This window comes from Acipenser ruthenus, chromosome 29 (genome assembly GCF_902713425.1).
Source record: "Acipenser ruthenus chromosome 29, fAciRut3.2 maternal haplotype, whole genome shotgun sequence".
In the NCBI taxonomy this organism is placed as follows: domain Eukaryota; kingdom Metazoa; phylum Chordata; class Actinopteri; order Acipenseriformes; family Acipenseridae; genus Acipenser; species Acipenser ruthenus.
Genome location: NC_081217.1, coordinates 10667862 through 10684273, shown reverse-complemented (window position 1 = coordinate 10684273; position 16412 = coordinate 10667862). Strand labels below are relative to the sequence as shown.

Sequence of the window (16412 nt, the reverse complement as noted above, 5' to 3'; positions counted from 1 at the left end):
CTGTCATAGCGCTCTCTTCTTCTCTCCAAGACCCCGAGACACCCCTGGAGAAGGACACAAGAGGAGAACTCATGGAGAACGCACAGAACTGCCCTCTTCTGTCAGCTTCACACAGGAGTTACAATACTAACTCTTTAAAGGAGTGATACTGTATATCACGTCATTTTGTTAAGGAATTAAATCGGTGTATGGATTATTTGTTATTTGTTAATTATTATTAATACACACACCCCTGTGTCGGATTCTCTATCCCTAATACTGTTAGGAGGGGCATGATTAAAGTCTTTAATCTTAAAAGGATACATTTACAACACAACTAGAGGCAGCACACTATGATTGTTGCACTATTATTTTGGAAAAAAGTAAGTAGCGGGGTTCCAAAAAATATAGCGTTATACGTCCCCACGTGATGCTACAACTGTTAAATAACGTAGCTGTAATTTATTTTTTCATTGTTAACATCCGGACAACAGTTTACACTTAGAACTTTAATGTCTGTTTCAAAGCTTTTTTTAAATGTCTGCTCTAGAGCACTGGGGTTTGAGATCTGTTCTCTAAATCACTGCAGGTGCTCTGGCTTTTCTGTTCCAAACCACGTCATGGATCGTTATTGATATATTAAAAGTTGCCAGGATGTTAACAATGAAAAGAAGAATTACAGGTACATTATTTAAACAGTTGTAGCAAAACGTGGGCACGTGTAATGCTACATTGTTCTGGACCCCGCTACTTACTCTTTAATGTGCTGTGCTAAAGGTGTGGCAGCATGAGCTGCTACTACAGTTTATTTTTAAACTACGTCAGATGTGCTTTGCTTTTTGGCTACTCATCATTGTGAACTTCAGATCAATTAATTTGTAAAGAAAGTCTGTAACCGTGTGACAGGATGCCTTCAGTGATGACATCAGACCAGAAACACAGACTCAGGAAGTAGCGGGTGAGAGCTGAAACGCTATGGTGTTCAGCTTCTTTTATTAAATAATAAAACAAAAACAAAACACTTAAACAGAGTGTCAGAAGTGACGAATTTCAATGGGTTCCTGGGTGTTTATTTTGTATATTTTAAATTGTGTGGAATCTGCTCCTCTTAAACCCCTGCTGTTTTTTTTGCTGTGCTGATTCATGGACGGGGTGCTGTTCTGCCTAGCAACAGGAAGCCCCGTCTGGTTAGTGCCACGGCCAATGGCCCTCCAGGTGTGACTATATAAGGTAGGGAGTTGAGACAGGAAGTAGAGATGGAGGCAGGAAACAGAACACTGGACTGGACTGGACTGGACTGGACTGGACTACAGGAGTGCGTGCACGCAGAAGTGCGTAGCCTTGGAGGAATCATCTTGGGAAATCAACTGTTTGCAAGATTATTTTTCTTCTGGCTGGAATGCTGCTGAGGGAACTGGCCAGAATTTCAATCATTGGATCCAACGGGTTTGTAAATTTTTTTTTTTTTCTTATCTTTTTGGTGCGGGACAGTATAGGACGGAAGGCTGTAATTTGTGGCTGTTACATGCGATAACCAACATAGCTATCTTATCTAAACAAAGAAAAAACAAAAGGGATTCACATTCATGGTTTTTTTTGTTACTTTATTGTTGATTTAATTTGGACACTAATTTTTTCTGTTTTGTTTTGTTCACTTGCTTTGGTTATTGGACTGTTTTTGGAACAAGATACAGGTTATTGGTTGGTGTCCCATCTTTTGGACACCTGGGCTTTTCTCCCCACGGATCTGGGAGAGGGGTTATATTTTGAATTCTACCCACGCTGAAATAAATAAGAAAGGATTACTTGTGTTATTGTTTACACAGACGGACAAAATCCTAGTCTTTTTTTATTGTAGAAAAAAAATAAAACTACTTGCCTACGCTGGTTGACCCCGTACCACCCTTTTGGGTGTATTCGAGGCCTACGGTGTGTTACTTACCTTACCTCCAGGTTTTCCAGTCCAGCTTCCAGGTCGGGCGTGGTGGCAGTACACAGAGGATCAGGCGAGGTCCGAGGGTGTGGTAGGAACGTGGGAGAGAGGAGAGAAATGCGAAGTGAAAGACTGGCTGAAGGTAAGTGACCAGAGCTTCTGGGTGGAAGTAGTGATTTACTTACCTGTGTTTTAGTTTCCGACGCTTCCTCCGGCTTCACTCCTCCTTCCCAGGTGCAACATGGACAGCGGTGGACGGAGGGACGAGACGAGCGCCAGGGAGCATGGAAAGAGGTTAACACAAAGTGAAAGACTGGCCGAAGGGAAGTGACCAGAACTCTGAGGACGGGGTGCAATTTACATACCTGTGAGGGGGAGACCCCAGGAGCATGGGATTTACCCCTGGACAATTTCTGTTTCGTTCCATCTTTGTGTTACATCTGTAACTGGTGTTTTATGTGGAACTTGTTTTTATGTTTTTCTCAGAGTCAGTGAGCGACAGGAGTGGATTGCCTTAGTGTGCTGTGGATTTTTACTTTTTCTGTTCAGTTTTGATTTTAGTCTAGTGATCTTTTTTTGTACCGTGTTTTCAGTACCCTGTCGAGAACAATATCATTTGTTTTACCCGATACGGTTTCATTGTGTGTGTGTGGGAACCTGGGGATAAAAGAACCTGAACGGGAGAGTATAATTATCATTCGGTTACTAAGGTCCTTGCCTTATTAAAAACAATGTGGCGTAGTCGTCAGCTACATAGGTATTATCGTCAAGGTTATCTCGGGTCACACCACCCGTGACAGAACACCAAACAAAAAGGCACAAGCACCAAACAAATAAACACAAGTATTGTGCTGGTGAAAACCAGCACACTTAACAGTTGTTTTTAAGAGTTGTTTTTTCTGCTCTCCTTGCCATACTCTCCTCGAGGGTAGAGAGTTGGAGGTTTATGTACAGTGACCATCTCCCGATTAGCAACAATTAATCAATGAATTAGCTCAGGAGATGGTCTCCGTCTGCACGAGTTTAATAAGGATGCGTGACTGTCAGCTAGCTAAATCACTAGCTGATCATCACGCACAACAAAAACGCGGCGCTTTTATCCGCACCACAAACAATACAAATAATAAAACAGTGCACAAATACAGTGGCTCTCAAAAGTATTCACCCCTCTTGGATTTTTTACAACATGGAATCAAAATGGATTTAATTAGGAGTTTTGGCCACCGATCAATACAAAAAAAAGTCCATATTGTCAAAGTGAAAAATTTAAGACAAGTTATCCGATTGCTTTTCAGCAGCAAGAATGGAGATTACGTCAGATACGATAAATTAAAATTGTTGTTTTCAGGTAAAGACAAGACAAATAGAGTATTGTATTTAAGTTACAGCACTTTGTAGTCTGCGTGCAATTTAATATGCCAGTTGAATATTCAGTTACCCCCTCCTGCTGGGGAAGAAACTAGAAGAACTGAAGTGGATAGTTGTAAGGAGTGCAGCTACAAGGGAGGGTTACAATCTAGAATTGCAAGTTGTTACAGAACATGAAACCCTTGTACTCTATCACCATCTTGATGTTTCTGCTGCCTCTTCTCTAGGCTATTTCTCCCTACACAGGCAGATTAGCTGTAACCCCTCTCCATTGCCAGAGCTCGCTCCTTCACCCTTGCCCCTCAACGGAGGAACAACTGGCCCATGGATAAGGACTGCTCAGTCCCCGACCACCTTCCAGCACCTCCTCACACACCTGTAAAACTTCACAATCCTGGACTACAGCATTCAAGTCTATCACTACTTGCATCACCCTTGTAAAACCAAACTAACCCTGGGAGAAGCACATCTAAAATAAATGAAGCACATTGCATGTCTCACTATAAAAGAGACGAGACCTTGGGTTAAAGGACATGGATCTTTACCAAGCATAGATATTGAGCAACACACCTCCGATAAAAACAAGACCACTGAGCAACTCCAATAGCTTCACAAGGCTTTTATTAATTCTTCAAAACACATTAGGAAGACACAGCGAGCAGTTTGTCACTAGACGGGGAGCACCTCTTCAGGAACACAGCCAACAGGACAGCACAGGAGAGAGCCAGAGCCACAGCAGAGACTGCCAGCACAGGGACAGAGGAGCCAGAGTCTGAGACGGGAGAGACAGAGGGGTTAACAGGACAACACGGGAGGGAAGCTACACCCATTGAAGACTCAGGAGTAGGGGTTTACATTGGGAATGGAGGATATTGTGCTAAAAGCACAGAGTCCAACATGCTTACAGGAGTGATGGAACAGTAGATGACAATGCAGACACGTATTAAAACAAAGTCTTTCATTTTAAATGACAGACAACAGTTACACTCTTGAGATTCGATAAAGCAGACTAACCCTCCATTGACAGCAAGCTGGTTCAGAGCTCAGTAGCATTGAGAGCGGCACTTACCCTGCACTTCTTCCACAAGCTGCAGGGGGTGGTACAGGGACTCCTTACTGAGCACGACAGCATGGTCTCCGACTACATGAACCACGGTCAGGGGGCCGATGGTGATCTCCTTTACATGCACTTGGGGGTCCTGGCCAGCTACACAGAGGGGGGGGGGGGGGGGGGGGGGGGAAGAGACAGGAGAGCAAGGTTAGTGTCATTGAAGCAAAGTAATGCACTGGTGATTGAGCTACTCCACAATGCAACTCCATTGAAGGGGAGCACACATGGTCAAACTCTCCACTGAAAAAGGAGGGCAAAATGAGGTTAGAAATGCTTTAGCACTAGAAAGTCAATGGTCCCCATTTTCTTCCATTGAATAGAGAGTATCATTGCAAGATTTGCACATGCAGCTGTGGAACACAAGGTGTTGCTGCTTCCTGGTACCCAATCACTTCAGATGTTTAAACTCACACCAATGTTCTATCCAATCGACCTACTGGAAAGGTCATCCATTAAATATTACAATGGCAACAAAAGGATTTTGAACCATTGGTTAGAACTCCAAATGCCCCCCCCCCCCCCTCCCCTCCGTGTTCCCATACCCATTTAATGGCAGGTTTGTCCATCATATTGTACACTGGCAGCAAAGGATTAACACCAAATTGGATTTGCCAAGTACAAGCGTTGCAGTATTTATACAGCTTGGTTAGAGTTCCAGTCCTCCGAAAAGGCCTCGCCCAGGCTGGGTGTTCAGACAGTACCTGGATCAAGAGGAGCCGCTCTCTTCTGCGGCCATTTTCCGCTCCAGTTGGGCTGGTTGATCTCGGCAGGAGGAAAAGGGCCTGCGAGGAACCGGGGTGTCCCAGAGCAGGAGCCAGCGTCACAGCACCCACACACTGCAGAGGAGCCATCCTCAGAGACCCACCTGAAAAAGGGAGGCATGGCATGAAGGGGCAGGATCACAGACAGCTAGGATACAAGGACTGTGCAGAGCCACCGAGATCTACACAACCACCCCTAAAATCAGTACCTTCAACCAGTGCACATAGGGAGGAGCAAGTATTTCTGCAAGAGGATATCAAACTTGCTATGAAGAGGTCGGTAGGAAGCCAATAAATGCAAGTGTTCACACAGGTTCTAGCAGAGGCATGGGCAGGGAACAGGACATGAACAACCCTGCTTCTTAAAAGCAGACAGTGGTCAGAAGGGTTTTGGCTTTATTTTTCCCTCCTCCACGAAGACAGCAATTCTGATTCCAGGCCGAGACTCCACAAGTCATCAGGAGTCTTGCAGCGCTTGTACTTGCCGAGGACAGCTGCAACTGGGCCACAAAAGTAGGCTGCCATGATTGCAGTGGCAAAGTTTCACACATGCTAATCTGGATTGAGCTGGGATTGTGCTTGACCTAGACCACGGTCCGAGAGCCAATCACAAACAATAGCATGGTGGAAGGGGACAGGGTTCAGATTAAGAAATCTGTTCAGCAAGGAGGAACTGATCACTCCTGCACTGCAAGAGCTTACCTGTAGGATTGCTTCTGGTAGGAGCAAGCCTTGTTGGAGGCATCAGCTGGTTTGTCAGCATTGACTGCTCTCAGTGTGCAAGTCATGTAGATCTGAAACAAGAGGGGAAGGAGTCACAATGGGAATGCAGTTAAACACACCATACAGCAAATCAATGCACCAGGAAAGCACAGGGGTCATTATAGTACACTTTGACAAGACAAAGTTAGTGATGGACCCAGGTCTAGCCAAGCCTTACCATGCTCCTGGAATCCCCCTGGAACTTGAAAGCAGCGATGTCAAAGCGCAGCTTGTTCAGAGCAGGTCTAGTGAATGAAGAGGAGGAGTCTGGAGACTTGCTATCCATCAGGCAGCTGGGCGAGACAGGAGACAAGCATGAGGAGAGGGTTACACCGCCAACACACAGCATTGAAACAGGTTCGATAAAGCAGAGTGCAGCATGAGCCAGTGTGTTTGAAGTAACTCCAGTTCTCACCCAAGCTTGTCCACGACAGCATATCTGGGCTCAGAGTCCTTGTTGTTGCTCAGGGTCGCGATGCAGCTGTCGACGTAGAGCCGTAGCGGCACGTGGTTGTCGACGGCAACAGAAGCCTCAACGTGAAGGATGTCACCCAGGTAGATGACATTGGAGACTCTGGGACCACTCCAGTTATCTGGAACAGGAAGCAAGGAGACAGACCAGCATTAAATAAACACCCCCCATACCCAACCCTTTCCTTCATACCATTCATGAGCAGCAAGGAGAAGTCCAGGATTTGCTCTGTAGAGGCTGTTGAAGTGAAGGGCACCCAGGTTGGTTTTATGGGGCTGCTGCTGACATTCCACCTTCTGAAATAAAAACCACATCCTTGTAAGTGATATCATGCATCACTGGCATCCTATTTAAGATGACACAGGAATACAAGAAATGTTGTCTTCAATAGAATTGAGGCCAAATCTTATATTACAGCAGCAGAGACTTGAGAACCCTGGTACAAGCGAGTGACCAGCAGCAAAGTGATTTAGTGTGAAGTTCACAGATACGACCCCTCAGGTCCCCGTTTGCTTGGTACAGTACCTTGGGTATCTGCATTCAAGGAGAATATCAGCCATATTAACCCTGGTGATGATGCCAACGCTGGCAGGCTTGTAATAGAGATGGTTTGTGTAGCTCAGGAAGTCTGGGAATACCTAGGGAGAGAAGTTGAAAAGTGATCCTTCAATTCTTGATTATTAAATAAAATGTGAAGTGGTCTTGCGCTTTAACACTTTAAGGCACACAAGGAATTGAGCGCTTGTTCAAGCAGTTTGATACACTTGAATGTCACAAGGAAACTGAGAACTTGGATGACAAGCTCCAACCAGTCAGTAAACTGTGAACCCCCATTTCATGCACCTCACGGCAAAATCTTGGAGAAGTGTCAAGAGGTAAATTAGGAATTTAAATTGACAATAGGCCACACAAGCAGTTAGCTTAATGAGAAAGAACCACAGAAATATTAATGCATGACTTCAGAAGTTGTTTAAGATGCCTATAAGATTAGGGACCAAAACTTGAAATCCACAGACCGAGGTGTTCATGCATGCAAGTATATACAGCAGAACAGACATGACAAGTCTTGAGTTAATGTAATAAATGTGCGCACTACTGTATGTGAGACCTTCACAGTGAAGTGCAAGCAATAAAGAAAGCTGAGCTACCCACTTGACAGTTCACTTTATTAACTACCGCAGTTACAAATGCGATCGACACGCAGGGTTACCTGGAAAATGCTGCCGCAGTCCTGGAGCTGAATGCTGAACAAAACCGTGTTGGCGACGCTGTCGGAAGAGGTGGCCGAGCAGCCCGCGGACCCCACGCTCAAGTCGGCGCTGTTCACCAGGTAGCCGATCCCAAACAAGTCCCGGTTCACCGTCACGACCATGGCGTCTTTCCTGCAGTCCAGGGTGACCGAATTCAACAGCGACAGGTCAGCTCTCTGCACGGAGAGAGGGGTGGGCATCGGCTGAAATACCGCTCTCGGCGCGGTAAACAGCACTGGGTTATAAACCGGCTGATCCGGCCAGGTCCATCCAAAAGCGCCGTGGAGCTGCACAAGTAAAATCAAAGCGAGCGAAAGCGCGGTCTGAACACCGCGCGTCCCCATTGTAAACTCTTCAGTTCAGAATCAAACACTGCAGCTGCATACCGATAAGCGCGTAGCCAGCACCTTTATACTCCCCGGAATTAATTAACGTGTTAAACCTGGCTGGGTAATTAAACAATCATACACAGACACGCATTCACTACGGTTACATGAGATCAAGTCTTTAGAAAACGAATGTTGGGCATATTCGGGAACTGAATCAGCAAATTGGTTTGGTGAAAACGACACTTTTCTGTGTTTACATGACTTGGAAAAGATAATCCAATTACAATTCTGATTAATTCAACTGGGTAGCCTACATGGATTTATTTTTTTTCCGAAACATAGCGAGCAGGATCCTCCACCTTTCTTTGAATGATGCCTACACTCTAGAAGTAAAGGTTCTCGTTAGAACCTTGCTTTGCCGCTGTGGGGAGACCTTTTTAGGTGCTTCTAAGAACCTTTCTTACATGGACTCTATATTATCTACTTGGTGACACTCGGTTTTGTCATGTAAGCTATGAAACATGTATTGAAAATAGGAGTTTGCAAAACAATCAGGGGGGCGTGGCCTGGACTGTGCTCTGAGTGTGTTAGTTCTCATTGCTTGTGTTATCAGGGGGGCGTGGCCTGGACTGTGCACTGAGTGTGTTAGTTCTCATTGCTTGTGTTATCAGGGGGGCGTGGCCTGGACTGTGCACTGAGTGTGTTAGTTCTCATTGCTTGTGTTATCAGGGGGGCGTGGCCTGGACTGTGCACTGAGTGTGTTAGTTCTCATTGCTTGTGTTATCAGGGGGGCGTGGCCTGGACTGTGCACTGAGTGTGTTAGTTCTCATTGCTTGTGTTATCAGGGGGGCGTGGCCTGGACTGTGCACTGAGTGTGTTAGTTCTCATTGCTTGTGTTATTAGGGGGCGTGGCCTGGACTGTGCACTGAGTGTGTTAGTTCTCATTGCTTGTTTTATGTCTGTATTATCCTGGTAGGTGACGTATACGCTCCTTGCAAGGGAGCCGGCTCTTTTGTACAGCGATATCGGCGCTTTGCTTCAGTGCGAGAGATCCCGGGTTTGCGCCCGCCCTCCATTTGTGTGTGGATTGCCTTGCTTTGTGTGATGCGCCTGCCTGCGAGAACCAAGATCACTAATATATATATATATATATATATATATATATATATATATATATATATATATATATATATATATATATATATATATATTGTAGCATCAAAATAAACTTATCAGTGTTATAACACATTCATTTTCGAAAAAAAATCACTCGATCATTCATCCTTGACCATGACACGCTTGAGTGACTATGACTGAAGCATATTCACTTAATCACCTAATTAGTGAGACAGTTGATTGGACGCTGGATATGGAGTGATTTCAGCTGTTGAATTGCAAGCTTGAATAAAAGCAATAAAGAAAATCACAGAAAAAGAGCAGCGCCTTCGTGCAATCGGCATGTTGGAGGCTGGACTAGGGAAGCGTACTGTGACTCGCCGTCTTCGGTGCTCGCAGCCAGCAATTTCAAACCTGGCGAGACGGTATAACCAGACACACTCTGTCAATGACAGGCCACGAACTGGGAGATCAAGAGTCCCAACACCTGCCCAAGATCGACAGATCATTTTACAGCATCTTCGTGATGTCAATTGTTAATCAGCACAATAAAAATTCACTGCATCTGCTCTAAAACAGAGTTTGTCATTGAATTTTATCCAAATAGAAGTGATACGTTTCTTTTGATGCTCAGATATACTGTAAGTGATACGTTTAATTTGATATGAGAGAGAGAGAGAGACAGATAGATAGATAGATAGATTCCTGCATTATTCCTAGTGTTAGTTCACATTGCGAAACGGTCAGGACCGCGGATAGCTCATATACTCTCTGATGAAAAGACATTGGTTATTGAATGCAGCCCGGGTTAAAAAGGTGCAGAAACGATATTGTGCTCATTTCAAATGAAAAGTGCATGTAATTCAAGTAGGAGACATTGAGGAGCTGTGACACGGACGGGTTGTATGCAGGTCGGATTCAGAAACTCTCCGATGCCGTGTTTAAAAGCTACCGAACGCGTCTGCTCTGGAACAATATGCTGCTTTAAAACGTGTCAGAACCAAAAGTATTTTCTCAAGTTAGGGAAGAGGCGATGTGTAAAACTCTGGGGATGCAAACTGAGCAGGTAGCCAGGACTGTACACCGTAACCAGGGAAACGGGGGACGTCAGGCTGGTGTTTGTGACGTTACATTTTTGTGCGGGTCACGTGTGCTGTAAGGTGGGTGGCAGTTTAGTCTTGTTGAGAGTTTATCGGAAGTGGGACGTATTTTTGCAGTTAAAATTTTCTTTAACAAACAAAAAAAAACTTCTTTCTAAATCTTTTTAGATCTGGCATAGAATTGGTTTTCGGACAGTTTTTGGAAGACCACCTGCACTGAATTTCGTTTGGATCCGGAAGAAAGTATCTGTTTGTCTTTTTTGCTTTAATAATCCAAGTCTTAAAAAAAAAAAAAAAAAAGGGCATTTATTATTTTTTTTTTAAAAGTATTGAATTGGTGTGGGATAAGAGATAAACATAATACATTTCGACAGTTAATGACTATTAGAATTCCAGACTAAATTTAGGTTTCATCTATTTCTTTATTTATTAATGCTGGTTGATTTGGACAATTTGAACCTGTTTGTGACAGTTTATTAAAGGCAAAAAAGACATCTTAAAGAAAGTGAATCTAGTCATTGCGGATTGCTTGCATTCCTGAATCTTTTGAGCTGAAGTCTGGTTCTGCTCTTCTGGAAGCCAAGGTAGGGATTCATTTTCACAATAATCTTTAGCTCTCTGATCAAGACCAGTTACATATTAAATTATAAAAGTCTATGAGTGATGTTAAATAATATGAGGAACCACACAATCCTTAAGTACTGTGGTATGTGATGTAGTGAATCTTTGTATACATTTATGAGAAGTCAAGGCTATGTGTTTAAAAAACGTCATACAAAAATATATAGTCATTTTAAACAGTCTGCTTTATTCACAGTGACATGTGATGTTACTGTACCATGCTGTGAGTGAAATACATGGACCTCACAAAGCAGGGGTAATACTTGGTAATACTTACCCACTTTTAGGATACTGACATCTAACTGGTTGAACTTTGCAGTGACATCATTGCTTTATGTTGCTGTTCCATGATGCTATTGGTGGAATAAAATGACAGCACAAGACTGTTCTAGATAACTCCTATAAGTAATTGTCCTGGTCACCTCGTTACAAAAAGGATATTGCTGCTCTAGAAAGAGTGCAAAGAAGAGCAACCAGAATTCTCCCATGTCTAAAAGGCATGTCGTATGCAGACACCCTAAAATAATTGAATCTATTCAGTCTTGAACAAAGAGGACTACGCAGTGACTTTTTTTGACCTGGAATAAGAAACCATTACCACGGGTCACAAATGGAGATTAGATAAAGAGATAATTCTGGTTGCTCTTTTTTGCACTCTTTCTACTTCAGCAATATTCTTTTTGTAACAAGGTGACCAGAACTGAACACAATATTCTAGGTGAGGTCTTACTAATGCATTTTAAAGTTTTAACATTACTTCCCTTGATTTAAATTCAACACTTCTGTCGCAGGTGACGCTGAACTAGTTATTCCATATAGTAAAACATTAGACTCCATTGCATGGAGGATCTCAGTAAGCTACAGTAAATGGTTCATCAAATGAAACAGATTCAGTTATGTTAAGTTTGCTACTGATGATGTGAGGCAGAACAGTAATTGGATACCAGAAAATATGAATAACAGTGAGTTTTGGCCTCCTTCAGTGTTCTGGATGGAAGGCGTACCTCGCAAAGTGACTCTGTGCGAACAAAAGGAAATATATAGAAATAATATTTACAGCTAAACGTGTCCAAGTATCTTATAGGAATGAAGTCAGGCCATGGAAATCCACACCTGTGATGGAGAAACATTGGATCAAGGGACTTCTTGTGGAAACAACTAAGAGCGAAACCTGGTACAGAAGCTGAATCCTGCTGAGAACATATGGATATGCTGAACATGTACTAGGCGATTTTAAATATGGAATGTATTATAAAATGAAGTGTCAAAGATATTAGGAAGGATAAAGAAAGAGTATCCTTGTACCACTAGTAGGTGGCTCTCTTGCTCCATGAAATAGGTCAGTCTACATATGGTTCTAATTAAACATTTAGCAATCTGAGAATTTTTTAAATATATATATAATGAGCGATTTACCACTTGTATATCTTATCTCCAGAAAGCATGACGCTTGATAAAAAGCACCATTCCGGCTAAAGGCTAATCTACAAATTTATGTCAAGAAAAACACAAGATAAGAAGAGACTCTTTATGACCAAAAGTTTAACTAACAATCCAGAGGTCTTGAGAAAAAATCCTGTCTCGGCTGGATTTTGTATGAACAAAGGGAAGGGTCACGCCTAGTTGAATGCAGTTATACTGGCCTATATTTGGATTTAAATCCTAAGAGGGATTCACCAAAATAATATTATAGCAATTGATAAACAGAGGTAAATTAATTGAAAGATTATCTTATAATGAAACAGGTTCAGTGCTAATTGACACTGTTTATAGTTCATAACAGTTATTTCATAAGATTAATAATATGTTTTAAGTATTTGCTATAATGAGAAAACATATTATTTAAAACTGACAAGTATTATTGCTTGTTCACGACTTTGCTGTAGTGATAAGAAGATTAAAACCTGGAGCAGTATTCGATTTACTTAAATGGGAAAATGGTACAAGTTTATTCTTCTTTCTATTGAACAATAAGACTTCTAGACATTATGATATCCATTGAAGTATAGAAGTTAAAAGGTGTTGTGTTATGTTTTTGTGTTAAGTTTGTAATAATATACTATAATGTACCTTGTTATTAATCCACTATACTATTGTCTAATGATGGTAGATGGATTCCTTATAATGTGGTGATTTGAAACTGCTACAGTGAAACCAGGGCATGTCCTTGGGTTCCACTTCAGCAGAGCTGCAAGCCTCATAGAGATGGAGTTAGTGGTTTAGTACTGATAAGTAAATGTCTTGAAATAATATGCACAACTCATGTCTTAATGGACAGGTCATATATCTAATAAAGTGCTTTGCACAGACTTTGACCTTGGAAAAAACAAGAGACTGTGGAAACTGCTAGCAGTAACATATTCTCAGAGAGGTACAGGTCAGAGCCTGGTCAGTGCATCTCTTAATGGATAAATAATTGTAATGAAAACTATTACCACTTAAACTTAGTGAAACTAAATGACTTGAATATTGTATGAGACAAACTTGTGTCAAACACTCTGTTAGACAATGGTATATGGAATCAAAACTGACTCATTAACAAAATGATGAAACAATATGAAGTTAAAAGAAACACATACCTTTAATTTACCATAATATAATCACTTAGAAGATGATGTCACATATTAAGAACATCTCTCATATATAACACATATAAAATTAGTGTTTTGCATGCAGTAGTGTTTTTATATTATAAACCAAGATCCTGGGAACCTTGGATCACTTAGCTTTTCAGATAAAGGAGGGGCTCGGAGGAAAGCAAAGAAAGGAGATCATAAGAGTTGAAACAAACGTGAAGTTTTGAATTTATTGAAGTCCATGACACCTGAAAAGTTAGTCCGGATCTTTTGAAAACTATTATTTGTAAAATGGATAAGAACTGTCCCACCTGATTAATGATTGGATTTAATTGAGGCGTCCCATGTATTCCAATGAGACGAAAAACCTATAAAACTCCAGAGTAATTTCAATGGAGTACCACACTCATCCCAGACAGGGCAAGGTGGTCCATCTTTTGCAAACCTACACAATTGAGCTGATTGAATTCAGTTTCATTTGCCTGGTGAAGACAGCCATATCCTTTTACGATTTATATTAAAGGGTAAGCATTAAGCAATTATTATTATTATTTTATCTCACATGTATTGCATGTATTGCCATAAGGGACTCACGCTATGTTTTAGAAATAAGAGAGAGTTTTGTTGAATGTGCTGAAATAGACCATTGGGTACTTTAGATGACGTGTTCTTGGCCTGCTTGTCGGCCTTGATTAACACATATATACATGTATTAAAGTGTTAACGTTGATATCTGTTAAGACACTGGACTGCCCAGTGCGTCTGTCAGCTGGGGATACGAAGTAGCCTGTAGCTACTCTATCCAATATTTAACCGTTAATAAACCGAACGAGTACTGATCATACTCCGATTCGTAAAAAACTTTAAATACATGAGTCTGTCAATTTCTTGAGTTCTATATTAGTCATCTGGGTATACTGCGGGTCCAGAGCACGAACTATATCCCTCTAGGAGTAATAACATCTCTGTCCTCCTAACGTCTCCCCTGAGATAGGAGTGTATGCTGAGCAAATAAAAAGAGTACGTAAAGAAATCTGACCACGCGGATTTCGTGACACTTCTCACAATATAGTTTGACCCTAGCAGTCTTTTATCAAATCCTAAAACTGAAATGAAAAATGTTGTGGTTCTCTTTGATCCTGTTTTATCATTTGAGTCTCATATTAGGGAAGTTTCTAAAATATCTTTCTATCACTTGAGAAACATAGCCAAACTGAGACCTATTATCTGATGCTGAGAGACTAACACATGCCTTTATTTCTTCAAGAATTGATTACTGTAATGCACTCCTCTCTGGCATCCCAAAACGTGTGGTGTCCCGCCTACAGCTTGTTCAGAATACCGCTGCTAGAATTTTGATTAAAGCCACAAAATATGATCATATCACCCCCATTTTAGCTTCCTTGCACTGTCTCCCTGTACAATATAGAATTGATTTTTAAAATCTTATTATTGAGCTAGCTATCTGCAGGAGCTACTGACCGCGTATCTCCCAAATCACACTCTTAGATCACAGGAAGTGGGGCTGCTCATTGTTCCCAGGGTCAATAAAATCAAGACGGGAGGTAGGGCTTTTTCTTTTTCAGAATCCTGAAAGGTATTGACAATGTCGACCCAGGGGACTTTTTCGACCTGGAAAAAGAAACAAGGACCAGGGGTCACACATGGAGATTAGATAAAGGGGCATTCAGAACAGAAAATAGGAGGCACTTTTTTACACAGAGAATTGTGAGGGTCTGGAACCAACTCCCCAGTAATGTTGTTGAATCTGACACCCTGGGATCCTTGAAGAAGCTGCTTGATGAGATTCTGACCGCGTATCCCAAATCACACTCTTAGATCACAGGAAGCTGGGCTGCTCATTGTTCCCAGGGTCAATAAAATCAATACGGGAGGTAGGGCTTTTTCTTTTAGAGCCCCTAAACTATGGATTGTTCTTCCTCCATGTGTTAGGGAAGCTGGGTCTGGGTATTTTTAAGTCTAAACAAAAAACACATTTTTATAAAATGGCATTTTTATCTTACTGGTTTTAATGCAACCTAATTGCTAGCCTTTAATGATTATTATTAGTATTATTAATATTATTATTATTAGTATTATTATTAGTATTAGGTAGGGCCACTTTTTCAAGAAATTCAGGAATGACAATAAAAAAAACCAAATACATTTCACGGATTGTCATGGAAGTGTCATTGTATTAAAAAATAAAAAAAATAAAAAACGTTCTATTGTAAGTTGCCTAAAATGAATAGCGCATCAAATAAAATCACAGAGGTTGAAACATTTTAACATTTAATGGTAGCTATTGAGTCAACATTTACATTGTAACGTTTAAAACAATCTTTTAAAATGTAACAAACAAGCGTCATTTAAATGTGTTGGATGAAAAAAGTAACAAGCAGACAAAACTGATTAAAACAAAACAAAACAAAATGACAAATTCGGCAACATTGTCGAGTTCTGTAAACGTTTAAAAGGCTATGTTCATACAGTAATTAGACAGACTGTGTTGTACAGCATTATACTAACTTTGAAAAACAAAATGTTAAAAACAGGGTTAAATGCAAGTGACAAAACTGAAACTGTTTTTCTTTACACACATTAAATTATATATGACGTTTTAAAACCACATAACATCGTGCTGCTTGAGCGAATCAACCTGTACAAAATAATCTAAAGAAAAAAAAAACAAGAAGAAATCGTATGCGACTTTAAATCCATGTAGCGTGTTGTGCACACGCACGCACACACACATGCACACGCACACGCACACACGCACGCACGCACACACAATAATTACCTGGCCCGTCAGCAGAAAACGAGTTATTTGTTGAAGGCCAGCATCGTGATTTGTCTTTGTGATGTACAAACCTGTCCATATGTGGAAACTGTTCGTTCTGCACCCAGAGTTTGGTGGAATTGACAAAAAGCAGCGTGCAATTTTTGCCATGTTTGGGAATCTGATTTCAGACCTCACCCAGAAAATCAACAATATTGACATTTGTGTCCCTCTCAGCGGCATGGTGCTTGTAAG

The 16412-nt window shown here is 41.5% G+C and overlaps 1 protein-coding gene across 1 annotated transcript; it reads right to left on the bottom strand.

Annotated features, from left to right (window-relative positions):
• Nucleotides 1-3884: 3884 nt before the first annotated feature.
• Nucleotides 3885-8030, bottom strand: LOC131702029 (zona pellucida sperm-binding protein 3-like). Its single transcript, XM_059003444.1, has 9 exons — nt 7597-8030; nt 6912-7024; nt 6579-6682; nt 6330-6507; nt 6093-6207; nt 5855-5946; nt 5093-5256; nt 4350-4487; nt 3885-4052 (listed from the first exon to the last, which is right to left on the bottom strand). Exons 1-9 carry the CDS (start codon nt 7978-7980, stop codon nt 3922-3924), a joined length of 1419 nt encoding a protein of 472 aa, XP_058859427.1. The 5' UTR covers nt 7981-8030; the 3' UTR covers nt 3885-3921.
• Between the last annotated feature and the right edge of the window lie 8382 nt (nt 8031-16412).

Coding starts and splice junctions, on each gene's coding strand:
- LOC131702029 (XM_059003444.1), bottom strand. CDS start 7,980: ATGGGGACGCGCGGTGTTCAGACCGCGCTTTCGCTCGCTTTGATTTTA. Junction 5,947..6,092: donor AGGGGGATTCCAGGAGCATG/GTAAGGCTTGGC, acceptor CTCTTGTTTCAG/ATCTACATGACTTGCACACT. Junction 4,488..5,092: donor AGCGGCTCCTCTTGATCCAG/GTACTGTCTGAA, acceptor CCCTCTGTGTAG/CTGGCCAGGACCCCCAAGTG.